General features: G+C 42.4%; 1 protein-coding gene across 1 annotated transcript in view; it reads right to left on the reverse strand.

Annotated features, from left to right (window-relative positions):
• GALNT5 (polypeptide N-acetylgalactosaminyltransferase 5) overlaps nt 1-15,319 on the reverse strand; it is a 41,348-nt gene extending 26,029 nt beyond the window's left edge. The window contains exons 1-2 of the mRNA XM_047082835.1: nt 13,869-15,319; nt 362-528 (exon numbers count right to left, since the gene is read on the reverse strand). Coding sequence (XP_046938791.1) covers nt 362-528; nt 13,869-15,319 — 1,618 coding nt within the window. The remainder of the gene's footprint in view (nt 1-361; nt 529-13,868) is intronic.
• Nucleotides 15,320-21,642: the final 6,323 nt, after the last annotated feature.

The following is a 21,642-nucleotide window of genomic DNA, read 5'->3' on the forward strand; positions in this document are numbered from 1 at the left end:
GGTTGTCCTCTCTTTGCTATTCGCTAAAGTTTTCTGAAGTGGGTCGCATTTTGGAAATTTGTGGTGTGGTGGGAAGGGGACTTCAGGTGGAAAAGGTCTACTTACGTACACAAATTATGTGATAACCCCAATAGAGAGATTCTTCACTTCTTCTGCACCATGGTGGATTCTGCCTTTGCACTCTGTTGAAGCTTCATCTGTTTGGTCCTATAGACAATTTGTCTTCTCAACACTTAACATGTAATGTGCTTTGCTCTTGAGGAAGAAACCACAGACCGTCCATATCTTTGTTTTCCACGGAGTCTAACTCTGACTTGTTACATATATACCAAAGTTTAATTTTCAGGAGTGTTTTTCTTACCTTTGGTGCTGAAGTCATCCACCAGAAGAATCTCCTTGATGAGGTGCGGAGGAGAGCGATTAAGTACACTATGAACAGACCTCAGCAGAGTGGACCACACTTCATCCACAAAGCACATGATGACACTGGTGGTCGGGAGGTTGTTGTGAACTAGCTGCTCTGCACACCTGGGCCAGGACACAAGCAGGGCACAGTGATGTGCTAACAAGAGCCATGAGATGGTTTTAAAAGTCACAGAGTACAATTGTATGTATATACATATAGACTCACACGCTCTGTTTATCTGTGGGTATGTCTATCTGTTTTTCTATCTATCTGTTCATCCATCAATTCGTCATCTACTACATATATCAGTGATAATTTTATCATGTATCTTTCTTGAGGAAGGGTATAAATAAAATAAACCGCAGAGGAAGAATAACCAGTAACAGTAGTTGCTATAAAAGCAATGCAAGCCATGAGAAGTTCCTGTGGAGGCATCTCGTTGTAGTGGACAGGACATAGGCTTTATTGGTTAGACACTATTTTGAATCTCAACACCAATATTTCTCAGATCTTTATCTTTTGATACCGTACTTAATATCTCTATATGTCAGTTCCTTCATCTTTAAAATTAGGTGAAAGTTCTTATTCAGTAGAGTTTTACGGTCTAGAAAGAATGCACATAAATTGTCTAGCACAGTTCCTGGCACAGGAATTCACCAAATGGTAGCCACCGCTATGCTAATTAGACCATATACCACAAGAGAACACTCCGACATAATTAATGTTACCAAGTAGCTTATGATTGCCCTGCCAACTGGCCTCCTGCCAAGTGCCAAAGGAAATATTCTTTTTCTCACTCTGCACGTGAATGCATGTATGGAGATATATGGAGATATATAATTAAACTCTTCATCTTCCCTATCTACTTAGGGGTTACTTGCTGAGACTCTCTGTGCTACAGAGTAACCACAGTTGAAATAATTTTGCTGGCATAGAGAGGAGGATAAGGCTCCAGTGGGAGTTGGTATTCAGGTAGGTTGTAATTAGTCTTGGTTTTTTACCTTGTCCTGCAGTGCCCACTGCCTCACTGCTGGTTTCTTCCATCCCCTGCCTGTGCTACACTTCTCAGGAGGGTGCCCAGCAGAACCTCACAAAGAATATTCACCATCCTTCTAACACGGCTACTGTTAGTAATGTCATAATTAAATTATGATGATCCTAAATAAATATTATGGGCACGCTGTATCATTTCATTTTAAACCAACAGGATCTCTTCCCCCTTTTACGGGTGAATAATTGAAATCATGGCGAGGCTAGTTCATGATTGGACTGTTAGTGAATGACACAGTTGGGACTCAAACTCTGCTGCAGTCTGGCTCTAGAAATAGCCATTCAGGAAGCCTTCAGTTCTCGAGAATAAAAGAAGCTGGCAGTCTATGTATCATTTTGTGGGAGTAGACACTTCTGCCAGATAATATAACTACACTTTGCTTAGTCTGTAAAGAAGAAATAGATAAGAGTAAAAACCATAGTAAAACCATATTTGCATGCATCCACCATTTACCCATCATACTTAATAAAGTACTATTATGCAGATAATTGTAACAACTGGTTGTGATCCATATTATTAACCTCTTCTCTAAATACAGCAAACTGACGCTTGAGAAGTTAGATTACTTACTCAGCATGATTCACCTGGAAAAGATATATAAGGAAATGCGAACGAATGGTCTTCATTTCACTGCGTTATGCTGATTTTTCTGTACTAAGAGCATGGGTTTTGGCAGCAGATAGATAAGTGGTCAAATATCAGTCCCCCTAATTACTGGCTTAGATAAATTGTACAACTTCTTCAAACCTCAGTTTGCCAGAGATTAAGAACCTCCGCAGAGATTAAGAATCCACTTATTGTAGGATTCAATGCAAATATTATATAAAACTCACCTAGTATATATCTGACACGCGGCGGATACTTAAGAAAAGGTAGGCAAATCCAGCTTTGTTCTGTAATTCCAATGGTTCCCTAAAGTGGATGGTTATTATAGTGACCTACAAGAGCCTCATGAAAACATAAATATCCAATCTCCATATCCCCAAAATCAATTCAGCAGTAGGCCCTTAGAATATATGTCTTAAAAAACTATCAGTATAAATAAAAATCTACAAACAAAAGGACAACTCACGAGTTGTTAATAGGCCAGTTTGGGAACTTGAGTTCTAAGAGAAATTGGATTTATTTTACTTATTTTTGGTGGATAATCTTTAAAAAAAATCAACTGAGTGCTGATAGGAGCATGACCTGAATGTTCAAGTGACATAAAATAAAACAAACAAACACGTTTTGATCAGGTATCGCGATCTAGTGATCAGGTATTTAATGTTAACATTAACTAACAGGCAGCCTAAACTAATCTTATCCTACACTAAAGATCCACAGATTGGCATTTCTGAATAATATGAGATATTCTTGACTTCACTAAGGGCTATATTAGTTTCCTGTGGCTGCTGTAACAAATTACAAGAAAAAAAAATCTGCTTCTCAGTTTCTTCCTCAATTTATCTTTCTTCTCACATTTTACTATGAACAGAAACACCAGGCCACACCTTCAACGCTTGGCTTGGAATATTCCTCAGCTAAATATCCAAGTTCATGACTTACACATTCTTCTTTCCACACAGCTGTAGGACACAATTTAGCCAAGGTTTCTGCCACTATCTTGCAAAGATCATCTTCCCTCCATTTCACACTAATGTGTTCTGCATTTCCTTCTGAACCCTCACAAAAGGCACTTAGAAAGGTCATCTTTTTACCAACATTCTGTTCAAGACAATATATGTATTCTTAAAGCATTTTTTAAATGTTTATTTATTTTTGAGAGAGACAGAGAGACAGAGTGTGAACAGGGGAGGAGCAGAGAGAGAGGGAGACACAGAATTCAAAGCAGGCTCCAGGCTCTGAGCTGTCAGCACCGAGCCTGACGTGGGGCTCGAACCCATGAACCGCGAGATCATGACCTGAGCAGAAGTTGGACTCGCAACCAACTGAGCCACCCAGGCACCCCAAATGTATGTATTCTTAAAGAGGACAGAAACTTTCTTTTCTGTGCTCCTCACTTCCTTCTAAGCCCTCACCTGCAGCATCGCTAACGTCTGTGTTTCTGCCAGCAATTTTCTTCAAGGTAAATGGATGACATTTTCACAGTTTTAGGTATTTATTATAGCAGCAACCCATGTTTTGATTCTGAACTCTATCTTAGTTTCCTGTGACTGCCCACGATGAACCTTCTGGCTTAAAACAACAGAAACATGTGGTTTCACAGGTTTGGAGGCCACAGCATTAATTTATTGATTTTATTTCATGTGTTCTGCATCTAGAATTTCCTGCTTACTACAATGCCACAAGCTTGTAGCATAGTTGCACGTAATTAATATTTGATAAATATACATTAAATGGATGGATGGAAAAAAACGGAGATGGCATGGAGCTTAAATCAAAAGATTAATGGTGGAAGAAGAGGTATTTTTCTCTGAGATCGGAAGAAAAAACGTGGTAATGTATATAGATGAGTTTATGCACATGGGATGAGAAGTTGAAAGAATTTGTAGCTCATGTTGGAGAAAGGGTTATTTGTTAATGTAATAGGGTAGGGTGTTGAGAAGAAGAGAGAATATTGAGACACTATGAATAAAGGGAAGGAGTACTGACTAACTACACCTAAAAGGATTTTTGAGGAGCGTTGAGTACCCTCCTGAATTGGGAGATTTCAAACCTCTAGTGAAAATACCCGGTGCCATTTGCTCCACCAGGGTCGGTCAGCCCCCGGGGTAGGAGAAGATAAAAGCAAATTGCTGAACTAATCCAAATCCAGAGGTCATCAGAGAAAATGAGGTAGAAAAGTGGCAGCGGATTTTGAGGATACTGGTATAAAATAGATAAATGTGCCATTGTGGGCTCTAGGCTGGGAGAGAGGAAGTAAAGCTAAGAGGAGTGTAATAGTCTGAGCGAAAGGAAGCCTACGGAAGACGTCGGTGACTTCCTGTGACTTCTTCATTTCTAATTTTATAACGCAAGTGGATGTAAAATGCATTTCACACTTAAACGTTCCTTATAACATTTGGTGCTGAGAAAAAAAAAAAATTCTAAAAAGGAAGGGTCAGCTGCCCAAGTTCTGCCTGAGCCATCTGAACCAATAAGCCTCCACTGGGAAGTCCTGAGAGTTTTTTCATTGTTAAAATTAGAAAATCTAGCTACAAATGAGAATACTTTGGGGAGGTAAACAAGCGGGCTAACAGATGAATCTTCTTGGATAATAAATCAGTAGGTTTTTTTATGTCTCTTTTAGAAGGAAGTTCTAAGACGTGTCATAATGCTAGACAGTTTGAAACTGGAGGTAGAAACAGCTCTCAGAGATTTGGGAGATTCGGGGAAAGCGCCTCCCCTGGCCAAATATCTGAGCTTCCATTTACCCTATCCTATCATGGTTCCTTAGTTTCACCATTAGGCATGCACATGGGTGGGTCCTGAAGGATTCTCCTAGATGCCAGTTTCCTAAGAAATAAGTAGGACCTGTGCCAATTATTGACAGATACATATTCCAGATGCATGGACGGAATCCATTCAAAGAAGGTAATATTGCACAGGCCATACTGGTGCCCGGAAAAAGGGGGAGCATGAAAGGATGGGGAAAAGGGGCACAGAAGGAGGTGAAAGAGGTTTGAAGTACAAAGTTGCAGAGCGTGCCTTGCTTCAGGTGGCTGGGATATCAAGGCACTCTAGCATTTATAGGTACCTGGTTTCCTGCACAACTCAGCAGGTTAAACGTGTTTCCAGGTGTCCAGAAAAACCAGCAGGCCAGTAAGACTTTCCATGTTAACTCTCGCTCCCTTTCTTATGTACAGTCATCTAGTTTCTGCAGTCTGTAAAAACTGTTTCAAAACTGACCCAACTAAAACAAATTTCCTTTCTTCCAATGTGCCTGTTGGAAACCTTTCTGCTGTATTGAAGGGAGGGGCTGAAGCCCAAGTCAAGTCTTATTTAAATGCAAGATATTTCTGGGTTGGTAATGTTTTTTGAGGTTAGGGAGTCACATCTTTCTTCCGTATGCTCATCCGTTACACAAATTAGGTGTTTAGAGTCCACAGATTTCATGCTGCACCTAAAAATGAACCCAATCTGTATTGTTTGGGGGAAGCCTAGACTCACATTATGGCAGCCAATCTAAGTACTTAGTACAAATGGGGAGTACCGTCGTGGGACAGCTTTCTGGACTTTGTCTAGACTTGGGAAAGATGACGAGGGACCGAGTTTTGATTCCTTTCTGACACTTATTGACTGCGTGACCATCAGTAAGTCGCGTAACTGTACGGACCCTCAGTTTCTTCACTTTTAGGGTGAAGATCACAGTACCTGCATCACAGAATGTCTGAGAAGATTTGATGTGATAATGGATATAAAAATACCGTGTAAGTTCCATAGTCAAAACCCGCATGAGGACCTGTGATTACCTACAATGCAAACACACCCATTTTGACTGGGTATATTGACCTTTTCTCAGGCCAACCTTTAATTCAGCTCTATCAAGGGCTCATCCTTTATCAAGAGACTCAGAACAGTGATGCGTTTTGCCTTCTTGGCTTGTGAGGCTGAATGCTCAGCCACTCACCTGATTTGAATGTCGTCTCTCCAATAAAGAAGGTTTCAAATCATAAGATTGGGGGAACGATAACATTCTCTCATTTTTATGAATTTTTCATTTTATTCCAAAACCATCAAAATGCACTATGTGGGTCAAGTCTCAGTCTTCTCAGGTTTGAACAGAAGGTCGAGGAGAATGTTTCTCAACTTTGATTTGCAATTCAACTAGTGCCTGGAGGTGAGCCTTCAGGGGCCTTCACTCCCCAAGCTCTGCTATCTTCGGGAGGATCAGAAGAAGAATCGGGCATTTAGCTGAGGAGCTCTGTCCAGTATTCTATTCTTTTCTATGGGAACTTAGCTGTATTGGGGCTTCTTTTCCTCTCCCTGACCACAGGGCATAGTTACATAAAAAGTTTACTTTTATATGTTTTGTTCTTTCTAGGGTAGACTACCTTGGCATTCGGTCAGAATTGCCCAACTAATTTATAAGATTTCAGTCACGCTCACCACCTCTACTCCAAAGGCTTTCGCCAGCTGAGGCTGTGGCTCCTGAAGTAACCGTATATCCATCAAAGCCACTGGACTCAGGATCCACATGCACCACTTCAACAATAGTCTATTTTGAGCAGGCAGCTGTCAGAGTGAGACTGGGATGAAAGGGGGAAGAGCGGGGGTGGGGTAATGTGGCAGAAATAGTTCTGGGTGGAGGTCAGGGCACCTTGGGGGTAGGTCGCTCTGTCTCTCCTACGGTGTGTGACCTTGAGCAAGTCACTTCCCTTCTCAGACTTCTCTGTCACATAAGGGACTGGATTAGATGGACTTCGAAGCTTCATCCAGTACTCACGTTCTGTGATTCTCTATACGGCGTTAGCCTCATTCACCCATAAGTGATTCCTTCTGGGTCATGAGACCCTTGAGAAAAGGGAAATTAAATTCCTATTACTATGGCTTTAACCCCTCCCACCTTTTCTTGCTGGCCCTTAGAAGAACCTTAACAAGATCCTGAGTGATCTGGATTTGGCTGATCTTCTGTGGTCTCATTTCCACGGCCCTCTCCCACCCCATGTCAGATTTCCCTCAGTTTCTTAATGGATCATTTTTAAAAAATATCTTTCCCCCACTTCTCCAACTTCCTACCCCTTCAGGTCGCATTTCAAACACCTCTGTCCTCTCTCAGGCCGGGTTTGGCCTCTCTCTTCCTTACTCCAGGAGTACCCAGTGCTCCCACATAACGTTTTGCTGTATGCACCTTGGAGGCAGGGGCCATGTTCAGATGTCAGATCACATAGCGGGAGCCTAGGGATGTTCACTGCTGAGGTTGTTGGCAGTGTTGGACTCACCTTTGCTTAGTGCTGTGCAGAAAATAATTTCCTACAAGTTTTTTCTCTGAAGAGGTACCTGACATGCAAAACTAACTCCCTTCCTACACCTCTGACCCACGTGTAAAGAAGAGAAATAGAGATGTCTTTATTTCTGTCAAAGTTATAGGATTATAAGGAAGCAAAAGAAGGAGGAGCTGTATCTTTATGGAAAGACCACTAGAATTAGCTGTCAGGAAATTTTCTTTTGAATCTCAGCTCGGCTGTAGGCTTGCAGGGACAGGAGATATATCATTTGTTCCTTTAGAGCCTCAGCCTCATTTTTCTCATCTGTAAATCATACGAGAGAGAGGATATCTTTCATAGCACTGCTGTGAGGATTGGTTAGAATAAAAGCATGCACACACACACATTTAGAAAATCTACACACGCACGCACGCACGCACTCACGCACATCACTGCCCAGAACATAAAGGAAAGGGACTGCCCCCGGGAATTATCTGCTGCCATCTCAGATCTCAGGTGCCTCTTCTAGGTCCTGTTTCTCCATCGGTAGAGCTGGGACGATGATAGCACCTGCCTTGGAGAATGGTCTTAAGGACCAGATAAGAGGAGGCAAGTCAGAAAGGCCCTCGTAAATACTGCTCCTTCTCACACGTGTCCACACATAACATTTTAGAAGTGGAGGCCATTTGGAAGATACTTTCATTTGGAATAACAGAGATTTTTTTTAAACATAGAGGGGACTCTGCAAAGCCTCTTTCACTTTGAGAGCAAACAACAAAATAGAGCTTCTAAACACTGTTATTTTCCCCCAACTTCCTGACCCTCGAGTGAACAACGTTTCATTCTTGAGAGGCTCTGCTCTGAATGGATCTCCCAGAACAGCCCAACAGGCACTTATTTTCTGAGACAAGAGCGGCAAGAGTTTGATAAAATTAGGTTATATTAGGCACACGGATTAGATGTGTAAAAGAGACGTGTAAATAGTTTCGGATTCCTGCATTTACTAATTATTCTCTCCCAGAAATATTTCTAAGTCCCTGGCAGTGTTTGGGAGAAAAAGTCCCCGATCTGCTGCAACAGTTTTCTCAGTTTAACATTAATGAGGCATGGTTTAGCTGTTTCCTTCTCTCTGAGCTAATAGCAGAAATGTGTTTTAGGTCCTCTGATCATCTTTCTCCTTATTACTCTTGCGTGATGGGGAGGGTGTGATAAAGGTGAGTATGGAAATGTTCTGTGTCATCTTTTGGCCCCATTTAACCTTTGTCATGCTATGGTCTAGTCTGTACATTTTAAGCAATTTTTGCTTTTTATTTCCTGCTCTCCGCCTGAAATAGCACATACAAACACGCAAATGCACACAAATGAGCATACACACACACACACACACACACTCCAAAGAACCAGAAATAACCCTTTTAAATCACCTTGTCAGATTTTTCTTTCCTACTCCTGTTTCATTTTCCAGGGAGATCCTACAGCATCACCAGTCAATTCTAGATAATATTCCCTGATCACTGTTAGTCACAAGAGTGGTCTCATTTCATCAATTAAAATATCTATCCCATGAAAAAATAAAGCATTTGAACTTTATTTAACTTTAAAGTTTCTCTTTTTTTCCCAGCCTGATGAACTTGTAGGAGCCCAATCCTTGGAAAGATGTGTGGTCAGTTTTTATTTTTTTTCCCTCCCGATCGTTTCCTCGTCCTCCAGTAATTTATTAGTTATGGTTTTTGACCTCAGTAGGATTGAGAGGGGAGGAAGGGGTGGAAATTAGGGTTCTAGAAAGGTTTTTCTTTCCCCTCAGTAATTTAGACTGGTTTGTGGCAAATGCCTGGTGCTATCGTCTGCTTTTCGTATGAACCAAAAGAAAACTCTCTGTAGCTGTGTAGGAAGGAATCAAATTATTGGTTGACAATCCCAGGACTGGGCTAAGAGAGTAAAGACTGGTTTTAATTGCTTTATAGAGGGGCTTGCCAGAGTTCTGTAGGAAAAGCAAAGCATTAAATTAAGCAATCGAGTAACCTCATGACGGCGCAGCAGTCGTAGAACAGCATGCTGTAATTCTTATTGTACTTTAAAAACCAAATGCTGGCAGCAAAAACCTTCTTGAGTCATTTTCCTCTAAAACAGATTCCGGAAGTGCACTCTGAAAATAAGTTCATTTTTGGACTTTGATCCTAACTATATAGCTGCAGGCCAGAAGACAGACTTCTCTCTGTAGCATGGCCCTACACTTTCCATGGACAGAGCCACGTTTTAGCAAAATCTGTGAGTATTGATTGTTGCTGACTGAAACAAACTTCAGTAACTAAGAGCAAGAACCGTAAGGATTAGCTTTTTATAAAGAAAAGAAAATTGCATGTGGAACTTTAAAATGACTATCAACAATTTTTAAATTTTTTTTTCAACGTTTATTTATTTTTGGGACAGAGAGAGACAGAGCATGAACGGGCGAGGGGCAGAGAGAGAGGGAGACACAGAATCGGAAACAGGCTCCAGGCTCTGAGCCATCAGCCCAGAGCCCGACGCGGGGCTCGAACTCACGGACCGCGAGATCGTGACCTGGCTGAAGTCGGACGCTTAACCGACTGCGCCACCCAGGCGCCCCAACAATTTTTTATTTGAAGAGTATTTTACAGGCAAAACTTCTAGGCAAAAAATGAAATTGTACTTTACTTACTGACATAAAGCATCATTGTCAATAAAATAAGGAGATTTTTTTTCCTCCCTTGAAAGTCAAAACACTGAAATGAGAAACCAAACAACGAAACTATGAACTAAAGAATAATGAATAGATAAAATAGATCAACGAATAGATCATAGTGTTAGAACAGGATGTATTTACCTTAAACCAGATACTAACATAGTCTATATATTCAAAATGAAAAATTAGGTCGTCATTGTTAATTTATAAAAAGACGTCTTGCATGCTGTAGTTGAATAGCTACCTCTCATGTACGGTTTTAAGATAGGACGAATTTTCAAAAATCGTTTCTGAGAAACATACCTTTTAAAACCATGTTGCTCGATGCTAAGGGGGTAGAAGATGAAGGAAGAGACAGAGTTTCCTTCAGAAGCTTACACTTTCAGTGAGAAGAAAAAACGGATTCTCAAGGCTCCAGTGAAGAAAGAGCACACAACAAGGAGTGGTTCGGTAAATGTGAGCACATTAAAGGTCATTGGAATTTAGAGGTCGGAGTCGATACACTGCAGTTGGATTTTGAGTGATGTCAGACTAAGGTGTGCAGGAGAAAAGTGATGTCAGACTAAGGTCCTCAAGGTAGGGATGGTGGGGGTCTGGGAGAAGGCGCCAGTGAAAAGGAACATCAGTAGATGGTACGAGCATCATAGGCAGGCAAGGGTAATGAGATACTTTCTTAATGCTAAGGGCCCACAGAAGAGAGAATGTCACATGCAGAAAGCTATAGCCACACTGCAAGGGACAGAGACTTGGGTGGCACTGAAAAGGAGAGTGAGAATAATGCTGATGACAGACAGGAGCCCTTGTGCTTTTGGAAAAGGCCACGACTGCATCTCAACAGCTTAGAAATGGTTCTCTGGGACTCAGAAGAAAAGGAGGGCAGGGCAGTTTTGGAGAAGAGAGTTTGATTTTGGAACTGGAGCAGGTGAAAGCGTCCTGGGCATCCTGCCTGTCTCCTGTCTTTGTCAGGGCCAACGTCATCCCTCCTAGCATATCAGTTAAATCATCCTGAAGAAGTTATTAGCTGGTAACTGGTTAATATCTTTACTCAGGGGAACTGATTCCAAATGAACATACTAGCAAATCTATGGTCTTTACCCTTTTCTCTTGGTTCAGTGTGCATTCAGTAGACAGATATGATATGCCAGTTATTGTGTTAATCATTCCATAGCAGTGGATTTTTGGAAATATCAAGAACAGTGGGGGAGATATCCCCCAGAATTCTTAACATTGAAGGGTTTCAGTGGGGGGCTACTGTAGCTACTTTTAAGGCAAGCCCTCCTGTCCACCTGTGTTCTTAACAGATCTCTCTCTGTGTCTGTCTCTGTCTCTCTCATACACACACACATATTTTCTTGCTATATTCTATAACAATTTCCCCCTCACACTGACTTTAAAATGCATTAGCTCCAAAACTCTTCTTGTGTGCATTCTTGTAAACCATTTCACAAACTTTTTGAGCAAGGCTGAAAATAAATAAATTCGAAGTCAGAAGGCCACAGATCACGGCAACCTGACGAGTCAAATGATTTTCATTTGTATTTTCTTCCAATTTTATCAATATGAATACATAATTTGCACATATTTGTAGGCAGGGTGTTTGGGTAAAAGAAAAGCAAAATAACGTATCCTCTTTCAAGGAAGAGTGGCACACAGGGCTGTAAATAGTCCGGTGGGCCCTATACCTAGGATCCCCTGTGGCTACACCGTCCCCTCCACCCTGCTGGTGTAGAGCACGAGGGAGGCAGCTGGCCGAGAGCGCCTATGTTTAGCCAAGGTGGGTTGTGTGACAAGAGGGAGGGGGCCTGGCCACATGCTGCCTGACTCATCCTGTCAAGCCTACGTGTCAGTTCCTCCTCAGCTGGGACAGCCTCCTTCAGAAGACAGAGCCTGACTGTGACGTTTCCACGAACTTCATCTTCCACAGACCAATTTGCAGAAGCTACGAGGTGCTGGGCACCACTGAGCCCTCAATAAATCGCATGGCTGATAACATCATTATTACTTGCTGTTGGCCCTCACACGATTGCCCTTTCTCTGGTTGGGAACTGGGGTCCGTGCTCCTGGGCGCTGCCTGACTCTTCCCCACGCTCCATAGCAGTCTGCCAGACCACGGTAGGGAGGTAAAACTGAAGCCGCTTTGCCTACTGCTTCGCTCTCTGGCATTTCGTGTTCAAAGCTGGCAAATTTATGTGTGCATACATAAAATAAATGTGTGATATGTGATATCCAGGATTTCAGATCCGAGCTGGTCCAACATGATTTTTAGGATCCTTTTGGGCGGGGGGGGGGGGGGGGGGAGTGGGGGGCGGTAATCGGCAAGAGATAAGCGATAAAGAGCACAGCATAATTTCGGGAACAGATTTTAATAACTTCTTTAAATTTACTGCTCTCTGCCCACGGACAATATAACTTCCCAGGGCTTCACTTTTACCATGTTTAGTTTGGGCATGTTTGTGTTCTCCTCCAGGTTGTGAGCCCCCCAGGGTGAGGGACGTGGGGGGCACAGTGCTTGGTCTCAGCAGACGTTGGTGCTTGGCTGAAAGCTACTTGCCAGTTGCTCAGAGAGCTGACAAGGGCTTCCCTTAGCTGAAGAGGCTCCTCTTACTAACGTGACAGGCACATCTCTGTCTGCCTTCCTCCTAGGAACGCTGACTATCTCGGTCATAAACAAGAGTTTTCCACCGAGGATAAACAAGGCCACTGTTTACATACCACTGGTGCTAAGTCTGAGTCTTGACGTTCCCTAATTCCGACCTTTAGGCAAACATTGTGTGGCTCAGGGATTGCATATCCAGGCATTCATGGATCTGTATTATCAGTTAACTGTATTAACTGTATTGATGGAGAGCGAACATACGCCTACAACGTACTTTCATTTATGAATGGGCCAAAAGGGACCAGGAACCAAAATGCGTTTGAATCAGGAGGAGATATTTTGTGATTTGATCCACCTCCCATTGATGTAGTTAGAGGAATTTAGTTCATTGAAGAATTGGTTGGCGAAGCCTCATCGGGAAGCTTCAGAGTTGTGCTATCCTGGGGAAGTGATATGATTTCTGAGTGTCCTCTATTACCTTGAACCCATAACAACTGCCGGCTCCTTTCTAGGTCTCTTATGAAGTTCACGTGATGGGTATGCAGGCTCTTTGTAAATGGTGAAATTCTAAACATTTAAGTGGTTGGGAATAGGCACTCGTACACCCTTCAGGTGTTGTAAGTTATTGACCGATTGACTTTTTCGACATTATTTTTCCTGTAGAAATGAACTCCCAAAATGTCTATCATCCCACCTATAAAGGATATTAAGTTTTAGGGAGTAAAGTCATTTCTTCACTTGCTATTCTGGTGATCATTAGTCACGGTTAGGCAGAATTCTCCTGGTTAAGATATAATTCCAGGGAGGCCTGGAAGGCACCTTCTCTATGCTCATTTCCCAAATACATTCCTGACAAACCCGCTAATCATGTATAAGTTCTGAAATTGGGAATTCACTTCGTTGTCACTATTTTAATGGAATTGCATTTTAAGCTCTATCATTCATATATACCTTATTAGGAATTAAGTTCATCTAATACGTTTAATAGGTTTTCAGTAGCAGGAAGGAATGGAACATGAGCTAATAGAGGTGGGAGCCAAAGTCTCAGAGAAGTTAAGTGTAGAGAGAGGACACCGTGGGTGTGGTATATCAGAATTATTCTCTCTGTGGATGGTAGACTATTTGGACTGTGTCTAATGATTCATGTTGCTTTAATTCTCTAGGTGACCAAGACTCATGCAAAATTGTCTAGAAATATATATTCTCTACATAAAGAGCCGAAATACTTTGGGTCGAGGAAAGAGAAGAGAAACGGATCTTACCCAGCAGGTCTTGTGTCTTCAATGGCTCTGTCCACTGGAATCAAATCACTGAGGTAGACATTGAAGTTTCCTTCCTTCCATCTTCTTTCCGCCTCCTTCTCTTTGCCCCGGGGGACAACTACAGGACGTCCAAATTGGCCTGGAGCTTTCGGGTCCCTTGGAGAAAGTGTCAGGTCAATTCTTAACACATGGTGCATTCCATGTTCTTCAGGTAAAAAAGCTTTTATATGGTTTTGGTTGACTTCTGCAGGTTGGGCCTTGGCAGTCAAGTTGATTCTTGCTCGCTCTGGCCCCTCAGCTAAGGCTTGATGGGTTTGAGATACTGTCGCTCTCTGTAGAGCAAGTGGAGAGAGAGATGCCTCACTTCTATTCCTGGAAATGTGTTTCCCTTGGCTTTCACCCAATACAAGAGGGAGTGCAGTTTTGTTTTTAGGATTGGGGGCCTCTTTGGAGTCTGTCTTTAGCTCCTCCTCTTTGGTTATAATCACAACGTGGCTTTCAGAGAAATTGAATTTCTTCCCACCAGCCACTTTGGCTCGATCGTCCTTTGGCAAGCCCCCCAACTGTGTTTCATTAATATATTGCTTCTTTGAGCGATTTGAATTGGCAACCAACTTGGAAAAGGGAAGGTTCTTGTTGGCTTTGTGTTTATTTGAGTCTAGTTCTTTGCTCTGAGTCTCAGTTTTATTTAAGGCTACGGCTTCCCTGGGTTTTGGCACGAGTGGGCCGGCAGGGTGTGCCCTCTCATTTGCTACCGCCTGTGATTGCCGCTTTGATCTGTCAGTATTAGGCCCGATGGTCACATTTGGGTTTCTCTCGGCTGCTTGTTTTGATGTGTCACTGCTGAGACTATGACTCTTCAGGGTCTCCTGGTTTATACTGACAGGTCTTGCCTGGACGGATGTTTCTGCCAATTGAGTTTCTCTTGCTGCTGTGAATGGGGTTTTCTGAGCCCCCCGAGTACCCCCTTGCTTTGCCATGTGGCGAGAGTAGGCTTCAGGCTCGAGGTCCTGCTTCTCTGTCTTCTGCTTGGTGAAAGTCACTGGAAGGCTCTGGAAATACGCAGGATGCCACAAAGGGGCAACCTTGCCCCTTCCCAGGGCGTTCGGCGTTTTTCTTTCCCTCTGGGTTTGGTCCAAGTCATCCTCAACCTTGACCATACTCTTCTCAGTTTTTCTAAAGTTCTCTTTGCCCCACACGCCCTTCCCATGTCCCCTCAGTGGGGGCTTCATTTCTTTCATGCTACTGTAAAGGATCTTCATCTGGTCTGGCTGAACTCTGAATCCCATCCTCTCCCGCCTGACGATGTCTTCCTTGAGGACCCGAGTGTTGATCTCGCTGAATGACAGGCGGAGAGCTGCCATGTCAAAGAGCAGCCAGATGACAGAAGCGACAAATATAAATGCCAGGACTCGCCCACTTCCTCGGAAAAACTTTCGAATCTTGTTCATGGTGCAAAGGCTCCGCTTGCAGCCTTCCCTCCCTTTGAGCCTGCTTACCTTGAGTGGAGAGAGAGCTCAAGTAGCAGCAGCGTGGCCAGAAAGCGCCCCCTCCCCTGAAAACAGCAGGAAACAGCAGTCCAAGGGGGAAAGCTCAGCTCCTAGTGCTTGTCAGTCTCTGCCTGCGTGGCATTTCACAGCAGAGCATCGCTGCCTGCTTGGCTGGCCCCTGGCTACACTGTGCTAAACACTGCCCTCAGGTCACCCTGGGAACAGTTGACTGCAGCCACCAGACAATTCAACATATCACTTGTCTCCCTGAGCCCACATCCACCTTCCTATAAGCCCGAGGAAAGGTGGGGGCCGGGCTGGGACGGCCACTCCTCTCCTCCCAGCTCGCCCGTCTGCACGCTGTAACTCAACACCACTTCTCATAAGGAAAACATTTCAAGCCGTTACCCAGAAAACTTCATTCAGCTCGCACCTTCCGTGTTCGGTGAGTGTGTGTGTGTGTGCGCGTGTGTGTGTGTGTGTTTTCAGGGCAATTAAAGGGAAAGAAAACTTGGAGGGCATGTGTTCCTGGTTTGTAACCCCACCTACCCCATGCCTGCTCATTAACCCTGTTGTCCCCAGGTCTCTGAATGATTTGCCCCAGCAAATAATCACTGACCTTAGTGGTTCGGCTCTGAGACGTTAACAGTTTAAAGAAGGTGCCATAATCTCTGTGTGCAGAGGTGGATGTTTAATTATTCAGAAGTTTTTCTCAAGTGGGTCTCAGAATGTTTCTTTATAAGTCAACGGATCTTTAAATTGGCTCCATTGATTTTTGTTATTAAGTTCACCAGACATAAAGGTGACTTGTCACATTGCTGTAGAAGCTGCTAAACGCATACTTACTCTAGGTTTCAGTACTCATCTTGTCACAGATCAGGATCGAGCACTTTGCAGATCGGACTAGCAGTGGGATCGGAGTTGGAATAGCCCTGGTGGACCCCACCCGGGTTTTGCATAAGAATCATTCTAAAGGGACGCTCGGGTGGCTCATTCGGTTGAGCGCCCGACTTCGGCTCAGGTCGTGATCTCACGGTTGGTGGGTTTGAGCCCCACATTGGCCTCTGTGCTGACATCTCAGAGCCTGGAACCTGCTTCGGATTCTGTGTCTCCCTGTCTCTCCGCCCCTTCCCCGCTCATGCTCTGTCTCTCTCTCTCTCTCTCAAAAATGAATAAACGTTAAAAAAAATTTTTTTAAAGAATCATTCGAAAGATGTCCCCCCAGATTTCGATGGACTGATGGGGGTGGCGACAACAATGGCAGCTGGTCTGGTCTTGTGTTTTTAAGGAGCTTCCCAGGTCTTTATAATGTACAGCCAAAGCTTATTTTTGTGGTTCTGGAACGCTGCTCATAGTTTTTGGGAAATTCCCTCCCAAACAGAGTAAAACTGCATTTTAACATCACCTGCTATAAATATTGTCCATAAAGTTTGAGAGACACTTCCCAGGAGCACTGTTCTCCCACGAGTTTTGAGTGATCGGTGGCTGGTGTTACCACTTACTACTCTAGTGTCAGGAGGGGTATAGAGTCTTTGCTTTGAGATAAATTTAGGCTCCCAGAGACTTGGAAAGGGAAGAAGGACAAATTATTATTTTTTAAGGTTTTAAAAATTTAACTATTGAGACAGAGAGAGAGAGAGGGAGGGAGAGAGACTGGGAGGGAGGGGCAGAAAGAGAGGGAGAGAGAATCCCAAGCAGACTCTGTGCTGTCAACACAGAGCCTGACACAGGGCTCAATCTCATGAACTGTGAAATCATGACCTGATCTGAAATCGAGTTGGACACTTAACCCACTGAGTCATCCAGGCACTCCAAGAAGGACAAATTCTGAATTCTCCATACTTACGCATTGCTGTAGCATTTGGTCTTTAAATTAGCACCTTGCCCCAAGGCAGAGAACTAGATAAGTGCAGCTATAGTAACATGTTTCTTGAATCCCCAATTCTCCTTTTTATTCAGCAGCTGCTCACTCAGATTTGGGATGTCCACATGGATGACAGCCTTGGTACCTCAGCCATTTCCTCCCTGCTGTGATTCATCCACCTTTCTAATATTTATTATGTTTTATGACTCAGGGCCTGTGTTGGGTGTTGAGGGATATTAAGTAAAGGGCATAGTGCTTGTCTGGGATCTCACACTCTATTGGTGGACATGGACAGGTAGGCACATCTATAGTACATAATAAATAATATGAGAGAATAATCTACTGGATTCTATGGGGACCTTGCTTAGTTTGGGGCTGCATGATAATTTTTGAAGAAATTTTCCTTAACGTTGAGAGATGAATGACAATATAGTTATCTCTGCTCATAATGTGGTCTGAGAAAAGAAATATTAGTTGGATGGTGAAAGGCAGATAAATTAACAGAATCACAGGGGCGCCTGGGTGGCTCAGTCGGTTGAGCGGCCGACTTCGGCTCAGGTCATGATCTCGCGGTCTGTGGGTTCGAGCCCCACGTCGGGCTCCGTGCTGACAGCTCAGAGCCTGGAGCCTGTTTCGGATTCTGTGTCTCCCTCTCTCTGACCCTCCCCCGTTCATGCTTTGTCTCTCTTTGTCTCAAAAATAAATAATAATTAAAAAACGTTAAAAAAATTAACAGAATCACAGAAGTGAAGAGACGTATAATACCTGATGGGAAATAAATTTCTGAGAACAAGCATGATTGGAAACATAGGCTTTGGCTTGAGCGTGCATGAGTGCATGCGTGTGTACCCAATATGTTCCAAACACTTTACTAGTCTCTTTCCATTGAGCATCTCACTTAATTTCCAAACAACCCAGTAGGGAAGACACAGTTAGAACTATCACTTTGTTGGGGCGCCTGGGTAGCTCAGTTGGGTAAGCATCCGGCTTAGGCTCAGGTCATGATCTCATGGTTTGTGAGTCCGAGCTTTGCATTGGGCTCTGTGCTGATAGCTCAGAGCTTGGAGCCTGCTTTGGTTTCTGTGCCTCCCTCTCTCTGCTCCTCCCCTGACTGCACTCTGTCTCTCCTCTTTCAAAAATAAATAAACATTAAAAACATTAATAAAGAGGGGCGCCTGGGTGGCGTAGTTGGTTAAGCATCCGACTTCAGCCAGGTCACGATCTCGCGGTCCGTGAGTTCGAGCCCCGCGTCGGGCTCTGGGCTGATGGCTCGGAGCCTGGAGCCTGTTTCCGATTCTGTGTCTCCCTCTCTCTGCCCCTCCCCCATTCGTGCTCTGTCTCTCTCTGTCCCAAAAATAAATAAACATTGAAAAAAAAATTAAAAAAAAAACATTAATAAAGAAAGAACTATCACTTTTTTTTTTTTTTTATCACAGAAACACAGCTTAGAGAGGTCAAAGAACTTGAAGTGGAAAAGGAGGATTGGGATCTCTAATAAATGACTGTGTGGCACGACAGTCCACGTGGCTAAATGCCACAGAGCACTGCTTCTCTCCCTGTATAATCTTGTAAATTAATTTTGTGTGTTTACTCTTCCATTAAAAAAAAAGAAGAAGAAGAAAACAAGTTTTGCCTTGCAGGTGAATGTAAAGATTAGAGAAAACAAGTTAAAATTCTTTTTCTATTGAATGACAGTCACTGTCTCTAATCTGGTTGCTTATCTTTTGTGTGATAGCAGTGGGGGGTGCTTGTGGGAGACGGAACGTGCCCTCTCCTTGAAAATCAGATAAGAAGCCTGATGACTAACATGATTTTGGCAATAGGACAAGAAGTATAGTTGAGTATTTTATTTTTCCTTGCTATTCTTATTTCCTTTATTTTGGGTTCAGTGAACCATTGGTCACCGAGAACTCACTACAGACCCAAAACTTTGAAGTTGGTAACATTGTTTCTGCCCCTAATGGCTTTAAAACTCCACTGAAATAGAATACCTTCAACATAAAACGTAGTGCAACTAATTGGGATCCAAGTTCCAAAATAAAGTGAGAAGTTATTTCTCATATCGTGGATATGTGGTTTATGTTACAATATTGCTTTAAATATGAAAATAGGATTCTTTGAAATATTTTACTATCCAAGATGTAAGTCTTGTCCAACAACATCTCCACCTCAAACGGCATCTGGAATTAATCAAACTCATGTTAGAAAAGTCAACACTTATTACATCCTTACTTCATCTTGACAGTTGTAAAACACTGCTCGAAAAATATCCCGAGTCTTCGATATTCATTTGATCAAAGAACAATGATTTCTTTCTCCCTCTGTCTCTCTGTCTCTGGTTTGTCCATACAAATCAAAACATAAAGCACTTGCAACAGGAGAGAAAATTGTTAAGAAAATTAAAGGAGAGTGTTGGCTTATCTACTTAAGGTAAAGTTCTGTATTAACTCTGCCTTAGTCTTGAGTTCCAGCTGATATAAAATGCAGAATAAGATGTGAAGAGTACATAAGAAAGGAAGGAAGCATTGACCTAGTCCCCTGTAATAGAAGGAGTGGATTGATAGACTTGGTCTAAAGTACTGACTTGATTATTAATAGACATGATTATGGGTACGTCACACATGAAAAAGCTCCTCTACAGGCCTCTTTCAGCCTCTTCCCCATCCTCCCCCCCCCCCCCACCAGTGAGTCTATAAGAATCTGTTAGGATGACAGAAGTTGGTTTTAAACTACATTACAAACCCAACACTATGGATCTTCAGGAACCTAGCAATAATTTCTGTGACCCCCGACAGCTATACATCTCTCCTCTTTTTCCTCTCTTGTGTGGACACGTGATGTTCATATGAATGACAAAAGTGTAAAGACAAAGAAATAGAAAATAAAAAAAATTAAGAAATTCTACACTTAATAGAAGTGAATACACACACTATCCAACAGATGACCTTTCAAATAGGTAAAAGGTGGTGTTTTTTTGTTTGTTTGTTTTTGTTTCTTGTTTTAGCTGTATTAATGTCCATATTACCAGCAGAAAAGATATATGGGTGGGTTGGCTATGTAAGATAGTTCTAGCTGTCATCCCAAATGGTAGCTTTAACTGATCAAATTTCTCAAGAATCTGCACACACTTTGTTGGAGTGGATATCGGTCTATAAACCTTGAGTTATCAAGTAGTCCTTGGGAGGCTTTTGGAGGCACTGTTCTAATTTTCATTCTGACTCTGCCTGTGTAGTAAAAAAAAATAATAATTTTTTTCTTCTGTGAAATGGGTATATCGATAGGAAGAGGGTTGTCCTTTACTTGGTTGCTGTCAAAATAATTATATTAACAGCAACCAAATTTGAAAATTTACTGAGTTCCTGCCACTAGGTTCTCCCAGACGAGTTCATGGACTGTTCAGCAGGACAGCGCTGTGTATAGTGTGGGACCTGAACCTTTATTCTACTTCCATGGCAAATATCTTTGAATCATCTTCATTGTTAATCGGTAGAGATTAATAAACATGTTTTTATTTCTGTCCTTAAACTTCTCCAGTGGAAATATAGAATCTGAGAAGCACGAGTTCTAGTTCTCTGGCTTCGCAGTGAAATTACTTTCTCAGGGTATTTGAATAGCTCTTGACTATATAAGTAAATTCCAATTACTTAACATCTACTTTCTTTTATGATTTTTACTCAACTGTTTACCTCTAATTACAACGGCTTTAAAAAATATGTTTAGACATATATTTTACAGAGAATAATGATAATCTATGGATGCATCACTGAATTTGAAGTTAGATATAAATTTATGGATTCTACTTAAAGACAATATGGGATGAAATTATTATTCATTTGGGAAATTCAAGTAAGAATGCCAAGTATATGTCACATATCATTTTGCTTTCTTGTTTTAATATGGTTATGTTTTTTCCTTCAAAATTCTTTTTTTTTTTTTTTGGAGATAAAGAGAAATTGTGTTTAACAGGATATCACCATCCTGTGAACAAAATCCACACACAAAAAAGAGAGAAGATTGAATTATAATTTAAGGCTGGAGTTATTGCAAAATCCATGGGTAGACTGAAAATACAAATCAGAATCTCATTCCATTTGGACCAGTTCCTCCAAAGAAGACAATTGACTATAAATTCTGGTAGCCATTTAAGCATTGGTATATGTCTCCTTCTTTAGAATGTTTGAAAGCTGGTTAAGAAATGGCCTCAGTGTCTAAGGCCCAGAGAAGGAGAGCTGTTGTAATATTCCATTAGACATTTGTTCTTGAAAAGGGTCTGGGGCGCCTGGGTGGCACAATCGGTTGAGCGTCCGACTTTGGCTCAGGTCATGATCTCACAGTTGATGGGTTCGAGCCTCACAGCAGGCTCTGTGCTGACCGCTTGCTCAGAGCCTGGAGCCTGCTTCGGATTCTGTGTCTCCTTTTC

This window comes from Lynx rufus, unplaced genomic scaffold (genome assembly GCF_022079265.1).
Source record: "Lynx rufus isolate CCGP_SWC_20201006 ecotype Redwood Valley unplaced genomic scaffold, mLynRuf1.p SCAF_2, whole genome shotgun sequence".
Taxonomy (NCBI): Eukaryota; Metazoa; Chordata; class Mammalia; order Carnivora; family Felidae; genus Lynx; species Lynx rufus.